General features: G+C 43.0%; 1 protein-coding gene across 1 annotated transcript in view; it reads left to right on the plus strand.

The window, feature by feature from the left end:
• The window catches only part of LOC101861145 (UPF0415 protein C7orf25 homolog), a gene marked incomplete at its 5' end in the record, with an annotated part of 32,832 nt that overhangs the window by 20,269 nt on the left and 4,404 nt on the right, over nucleotides 1–8,159 (plus strand). Inside the window, 1 exon segment of the mRNA XM_005104773.2 lies at nucleotides 7,317–7,501. Within this exon segment, the coding sequence (XP_005104830.2) occupies nucleotides 7,317–7,501 (185 nt within the window).

Raw genomic sequence — 8,159 nt, forward strand, 5'->3', positions numbered from 1 at the left:
GTGGGGGTTCGTAAGTGTTTTACGGCACTCGCAACTGCATAAGGTCGTATTATGAGCGCGCGGGACACACCAAACATTTTCATTTGGTATGAAACTTTGAATTTTGCCCGGATGGCGGCAAAATTGTGTCGATAGTGCCGTAAAACATCTACCCAATAAAAAAAACAACCGGATGGCGGCCGAAGCTTAATTTTAACGATTTTGGACCTCCAAGGGATCTTTAACGTGCGCAACTTGCACACGGGACCTACGAAAGCTTTTGCCTTTGTCCAAGAAGGCTAGGTGTAGATCTTTCCTACAAGAAGATCAGGGGTGTGGCTGAAAGACAGCAGTAAGAAGGAGCCAGGGAGTAGCAGTAGAAAGGTTGCAGAAAGCGTCAGGAGCCCAGTGGAGGGGGAAAAGGAGGTGAGTGGGTGGGGGAAGACAGTGAAGACGAAAGCAGGCGACAGAATTTTGCAAGGAGACAATTTTAGGGAAGATAATTTTTCCGTCGTTACACGGATTCTAGCCCGGGACTTTTGAATGAGAGGCGAACACCTTAACCTCACGGCCACGAGAGCCCCCAATCTCGAGTTGTTCAAACATGCCCCTTCACGGATTCGAATCAAAGCCATTTGAACTCTAGTTCAACATGATACCAACTGAGGTATTGACGCACCCACAGGATGCCCTTACGAACTTTGTGAACCGAGTAACGTAAGCAGAAGTACGTTTTCCGGCAATCTTCCAGAACAGCAATTTTAATTCACCTTTACCGGATCTGGGTAATGAGGTAAGGATTAGGGATAGGGTTGGGGTAGGGGCATCCTACCCTAGCCCTTATCCGAATCCTAAATCTACCCCTTCCTTACCCTTGTCTGAATCCTAACCCTAGCCCTTACCATGTCACTCAAATTCAGCTAAATTGAATAAAACGTGCAAATATGGAAGATTGCCTCCCTTTTCTGTTTCCGTTTATCATTCTTGCTCATTCCCAGACAAAATAGCTGTTGTAGTGTCACTGTGATTTTTTACACCCAATCTCAAGATATAGATGCTGTCATAAGGGAGCCATGGTGCCGTTCACTTTTTGTGATGATGAACAAATTCTGAATATAGAATCCTATTTTTTAGGCTTTAAATGTACACCAAAAAAAAAAAGAAAGAAAAAGAAAAGAGGAAAAAAAAAAGAAAGAAAAAGAAAAGAGGAAAAAAAAACAGTTTCAGAATATTATTGTAGGAGATTCCGAAGCTATATAATTGTACATCATATGTCAGTCTATCGTTTAGGCGCTACTTGTGCTCTTTCCTTGTGCCGAAAAGCGTGATCACAACAGCACAAAAATCCAAAGCAGCTGTCGTGATAACTGTCAAAACATCGAAGCCTTGTCCTTCCCGGAATCCCACGCAGCGTTAGGTCGAGATGACCAGAACATTAGCTGCCAAAATAAATACCAGCGCCCGGCCGAAAGCGACCAGGCCGCCTGCAAAGGTTATGTTTGTTGGAATGACGGGCATGGCGCTCTCAATTTTAAATAAGAGATAAGAAGGCGCATACTGGGAGTGGGGTGGGTGGCGGGTGGGTGTTGACATGTTCGCAGTGACGTCATTGGGGCGTCAAAATTATAACTGGCATGTGGCGTTCTCGGGGCATCACTGAAGGGGGGCTGACGGGCTAGTAATGACGTCGTACTGTCAGTCTGCACGAGAAGCGAAATAAAACTCCAGCCACCGAGACCCTCGGAATGTGGGGCACACGCTGGGGAGAAAGTGAAGAGACAAGAAAGTAGAAAGTGCAAGAAGGCCGCGTTTGGAGTGAGTGGGTGTTGTCTTGGAAGCCAGGGGGACACACAGATAGAGGACCAAACAAAGGGCTGACGGAAGGGAAAGTGAAAGACGAGGCGCGTCACAGCGAAGCTGAGCCAGGAGCAGGAACCGAGCCGAGTGGGCGAGGAGGCTGTGATTGAGGAGCTAAATCTGGCGGGACAAGAAAACCAGGAACCTTCTCGGGGGACCTCCATCCGGAAGTGACGCATATCTTCAGTAGTGTGTTTGTGGGGGGGGGGGGGGGGCAGTGAGGGGAGTTGGGGGGGGGGTGGATTTCACTTTCGTCACTCTGTGTCAGATCTGAGGCGACGGAGGAGGTCATGAGAAGTTGTGCCGAAAACGTGAAGACAATAAAATTTCCGTGAAAAACTGTCGTTGGCAAGAAGAATAGTCAAAACCGTCAATAAATTAAAAAGCAATTAGTATATGGTTTTGAATCTCTCCCCACAAAGGACACAGGACCGGCGTTTGTGATGTAGATTCTTGTGCTTTGGCACATCGCTGTGTCGGTCTTTCTGCTAGGATGTTGTATCACACTCATCCCTGGTTAGCCCTGACAGGCAGGGTTGGAAGCCCGCCTCCTTAAAGATATAAATGGTGTCGATGGGACTTTAAGAAAAAACCCAACTATATTTAAAACATGATAAAAAGGCCCCCGACTTCACAGTAACAATGTTGGTGGGTTTATTTAAACAGATTTACTATCTCTGTCGAGCAAGAGACATACAGTGTGGCAGCCTGGTAGCCACTCAAACAAAAATTCACAATAAATCCCTCTTTGTCAATTGTCATTTTCCTATTTGCAAAAAGGTCGATCAGAGGAAACTACCCCAAAGCTCCTCTCTCAAAGATACAATGTTCTTCCAAACAGAGCCTTAATTGAACCTCCGTTCCCACTGTTACCCAACAGATCTGCATGATATTATGATACTATATTGCCACCCATTCTTGAGGGTACTGAATAAGATAGATAGATAGATAGACAGATAGATAGACAGATAGATAGAAGATAGATAGATAGATACATAGATACATAGATACATAGATACATAGATAGTAGCAAACCCAAAAAATGCTGGGCTACTGACGACTTTTTCCGATGTAGCGACGATCAGTATAAATGCGAGCATACGGTACATTTAGTACACATTTCAATAAGGACTATGGGACTGGGTTTTTTCCTCAATTTTCAATATGAAGACTTAATATAATATTATGAAGCTCCCCCCCACTCCCCACCCCCCCCCCCCCACACACACCCCACTGTAACTGAAGCTTAGCGTGAGTGGCAGCGTAGTTTGCTATTGACACAGTTGCCTCTAAGGTCTCAATGTTTAGTCAGTAAAGTGTAGACGCCAACCCTTTTTAATGATGTATTCTTTAGTCACTATAATATTTTCAAAATGAAAAGGAGTCTTTAACCTTCCAGAAAGAACAATAGCAAATGCATGTGGATGAAGTTTTTAAAATAAACTAATGTTATAAAACGGTGTGATTTAGTTCTTTAAATGTTCTGTAAGCGGCTATCTACCAGGTATCCACGTTTAATTCACGTTTTTCACGTTTCCTGTATTGGGTTACAAAATAAATTTTATGGGTTAGGAATAGGGTTAGGGTTAGGGTAAAGGTAGGGAACATCTACCATTAAGCTCTCCGTATCCCTTAACTTATTACCCGGATCCTGCAATAAATAATGTGAATGAAACATGCAGATCTGGACGAAGGATAGAGAAGAAGTGTATAATCTATCTGTGGCTGCCCCCAACCACTCGTGTCTATTCATGGGTATACTGTCTGTCAGGTTTTGTTTTTGTTCTTTTCTAAAGATAAAACGAAGAAAACAACGACTTTAAAAAGAGTATGAAACTTTCTTTCTTGGTTCACTTCATTAAATCAATCACTTTGTACTTAAAATCTGCGTAAAATGTAATAAAACCTTAAAGCATAACAATAGAAGTAACGTATTGAAAGCATGAAATATAATAATTACTCGGGCTGATGGGTTTTTTTTTCGTGTGTTAATTTCTATTGGTTGTTTTTAATAAAAGGAGAAACTCGAGTATGTTTCCACAAAATTGTTCAGCTGTAATGAAAAAAAGTAGTTTGTGTATATTTTTTTCGTGGGAGGAGGGGGTGGGGGTGGGGGGGTGCTGATTGACAGGACAGGTATCGGCTTGAAAAACGATTTATTCCTGTTGCTCGTTATAGACCGAGAGTACTGCGCATCCCCCTTTTTCCCAATGGAATAGTAAGTGAGCGCGGGAAAGAGTGAGAAGGAAGAGGGTGTGGACAAACACACCCTTCAAAGAACAGTCGGTGATCGACCTTTTTTAGTGACGGGCTAGCTCAGGTTTACTGGCGCTGTACTCTGATGATCACGACGTTGTATCTGCTTTATTCTTCCTTCCTTCTTTCGAACATATGCATCATCGTCTTCCCTTTAGTTTCCCTTCCTTCCTTCTTTACTCTAACCGCCCCGTCCATTCCCATAGTGAGAAGTCTATATTTTGTATTGTGTATCTCTGTCGTTCTGCTGTAATCTAGTGTTTTCCTCTGTTGGCTCTGACAGGCAGGGTCGAAACGGCCAGCCTTGAATCTAAATTGTTTCAATGGGTGCGTATAACATTTACTGTCGTTGCAATCGTCAGTCTAAACTCTGGGTCAAAGAGCTGCACTTTCGAAATAGATTTGTTCATGCCCAGTACAGTAGTCTCCGTTTATAACAGTCTCACCAATAACAGGATAGCTGCTATAACAGACTTACAATATATCCCGGAGTCTGATCTCAAACAACGTGTTGCACCCCCCTTCCCCCCCCCCCAGGGCAGTACCACTGACTGTAGTGTCTTTAGGCCATTCCCAAAGGGGGGATATTAAAATGTCATGCTCATACTGTGCCAGAACAAAATAAGGGGAACTGCTGCTGTTTCTGTCCTCGTACTTACTATCGCCGTTTTCCCTCTACTTCTTTTGTATGTTTGCCATTCTCTTGTGAACTGCTATTTCCGGGGTGCCTTGATAGTCAAAGCAGACTTTGTTCTGTTGAGGCTAGAGAGGTGAGGGGAGTAAGCCTGGTTCCCCGTTTGGACTTCTCTGTTGACATTCACCCCTAGGCGCTCAAATGACCTTATGTAGTTTGCGAGCGCCGTAAAACCTTCCTAAAACAACAAGCACAACGTGTAGACCAGGTACTCGTACATCAGGACCAGAAAAGCCCCCAAGAACCTATCACAAAATTGGACAAAGCAGGAGAGAAAAATGTAATGAGAATGGGCACAATTAAGACTGAACAAAGACTGATATCCAGATACCAAACCCCGTTAAATATCCAAGTCTACAGCACAGAACGCAACAAGTGCAAGAATTTGAATACATGTACCTTGGAAGCGTATGTGGAAATATATATATATATATATATATATATATATATATATATATATATATATATATATATATATATATATAATTCATTAGACACGAAAATGGACAAAGAAATGAAACACGTGTGCAAAAGACAAATGGGGCTCGAACCAACTAGATTTGGCACCCATCTTCTCTCATCAAAACATCCCAATGGAAATAATAAAACAATTCATCAGATCAATCTTCATACCAACTCTCCGCTTCCGGCGCCAAACCTTGACCCTCAACAAAACGCTGCAAAGTAAAATAACAGCATGCTAAATGAAATGTCTTAGAAAAATGTTAAATTCACGAGAAGAGACACACAAAGAAACGAAGACACCAGACAACAAAGGGAAGTCAAATCAAACGTGGCATAAGCTTACATCGAGAGACAACAAATATGGCAATCTGGACATGTATGAGAAAGGGGACACAACAGCTAGCCTCAAAGACCTGCAACGTGCAATTTGATGGCTTCAGGGCAAAAGGAAAGCCAAGAAGAAGTTGGGTCTATGGATTCAAAGGGACTCTTCAAGGGCACAATATGGCAACCCAAAGAGCAACACATCTGGCCCACGTCTGACATGTGCATCTTCCCCTCGTCAGCTTGCTGTACAACAAGAGGGCTGAAAAAAGGGGGGGGGGGCAAGTAAAATATAAAGGTTCTTTTATAGCAGGTATTTGAAGAGGTGTGCTCAGCTGTAACAGTGGTCCAATCATCGAAAAAACCCTAAAACAAACAGTCAAGGAAGCAGAAAATGTAAAGCAACTAAAACAGCGATTGCACCTGCGTGACCCACAGCAGGCCTACGTGGGTGGTGTCAGAGAGTATACTCTCTGGTTGTGTCCATATTTTATGACGTGCCATACTGTGTGCACAGCAGGGGAGGGAGGTGGGGGAAGCTGGACCACTTTGGTGATGACGCAAATGTTTCAATCATTGACTACGATTGACCTTGGTCTGCACCACACCGTCACATTGTCACTCCGTGGGGTGGCGAAACTTGTAACGAGAATAGATCTAAATGATTGAATGGGAAGCAGGCATTGGGAGCTAGATCTAGGTCTACTGCAGATGTATAATATGTGCCCCCCCCCACCCCCTCACACGACTGTTGTAATTATTTGATAATGAATAGTTGTAAAGCACACATATAGAACATACTGAAGAGCATAGATATGCACTATAGATGCAGTTATTGTTATTATTACTATTATTATTATTATTATTATTATTATTATTATTATTACCCGAACATGTCAAATGATGTCCATTAGACTAAGAATGCAGCTAGCAAAAAAAAATGATAAAGAAGATGAGGTGACAAAAAATGCCACTGGAAAAGAAAGGAGCAATTATTGGTGAATTGACAGTGGGTAATTCATGTAATGAAAACGATCCTGTTCGTTAATCCTTAGTTTGTTTTAGTAAGGTGTTACAGCATTCGCAACTGCATAAGGTCGTTTGAGCGCCAAGGGGTGGATTTCAACTGACAAGTCCAAACGGGGAATCAGGCTTACTCTGCTCACCTCTCTAGCCCTAGCCTCAACAGCACAAAGGCTGCTTCGACTATCAAGGCACCTGGAAATAGCTGTTCACAAGAGAGTGACAAACCTACAAAAGAAATAGAGGTAAAAATGACAAAAGTGAGGATGAGGAAAGAAAAAGCAGCAGTTCCCCCTATGTTGTTCCGATGCAGTATGAACATGACATTGATAGTTATTTAGCCCATTTACAATTCTACTGTGCATAAGAACAGTCATGTTAACAGTCCTCCTTTGGGAATGGCCTAAAGACAACTTCAGTCAGTAGCACTGCCCTAATCCTTAGTTACCCTCAAAGAGGTTAAAAATGTCCTTAGTGTACGTAAACGTGATCCCAGTCTTCCCGGCCGTCGTCTCATAGACGGGTCTAACTGTAGAGAGATGGCCTTGAGCAAAAAAAGGGGAAGGGAAAGGCCACATAAAAAGGAAGTTTGATTAACCCCTTGACTGTTTGGCCCGAGACTGTTTTCGGCTCTATCCTATGATTATGCAGCGGGCCTGGTTGTGTAAGGGTTAATAGATGTTATCATCCTCTGTTGTCTCCCCCCCCCCCCCCCTAGGAAAAGAGCTGTACGCCAGCGAATCTGCTGCCACTTGCTTCAGGGACCTTGTCTCTCTCATGGGGGGACCTGGAGAAAAGACAAGAGCAGACCAGCTGTTGTCCACTGTGCGCGTAGTGGCTGACCAGCCTTCAGCACGGGCCAGAGGACTCTCCTGCGGAGGGAAGGTCAAGGACAGGTCAAAGGTCAGTTGCTCGTGGTAGTTTTGTTACTTAAATCCTGAATTTCCGTATTCTCGTGGGTGGTCTAGATTTTTTTATTTTTTTATTTTTTATTTTAGTAGAGTTTTTTAGACTCTCGCAACTGCATAAGGTCATATGAGCGCCAAGGGATGGATGTCAAAAGAGAAGTCCTTACAGGGAATCATACTTACTCTGCTCACCTCTCTAGCTTTAACAGCACAAAGTCTGCTTCGACTATCAAAACACCCCGGAAATAGCGAGTCACAAGAGTGTGACAAACATACAATAGAAGTAGAGGAGAAATGACGATAGCTAGGAATATGAAAGAAAAAGCAGCAGTTCCCTGTTGCAGTTCAGGCAAAGTTACGAGCATGACATCGGTGAATCAGCCCATTTACAATCACAATTCTACTGTGCATAAGAACAGGTTAATTTTCCCCATTTTGGAACGGCCTAAAGACATCTTAGTCAGTAGCACTTCCCAGGGGGGGGGGTAATTTTTTTGTTTGCGTTTCATATTTTGTATATTATTTATATATATAATTTATAAAACAATGGGCTTAACATCAGTGCGCAAACTCTCATATATGCGCTCATCAAGACATAAACAACTACACACGCATACAATGAGAGACAGGGAGAGATAAAGAGATAGTTAAGA

The sequence above is a fragment of the Aplysia californica genome, unplaced genomic scaffold (assembly GCF_000002075.1).
Source record: "Aplysia californica isolate F4 #8 unplaced genomic scaffold, AplCal3.0 scaffold00435, whole genome shotgun sequence".
Taxonomy (NCBI): Eukaryota; Metazoa; Mollusca; class Gastropoda; order Aplysiida; family Aplysiidae; genus Aplysia; species Aplysia californica.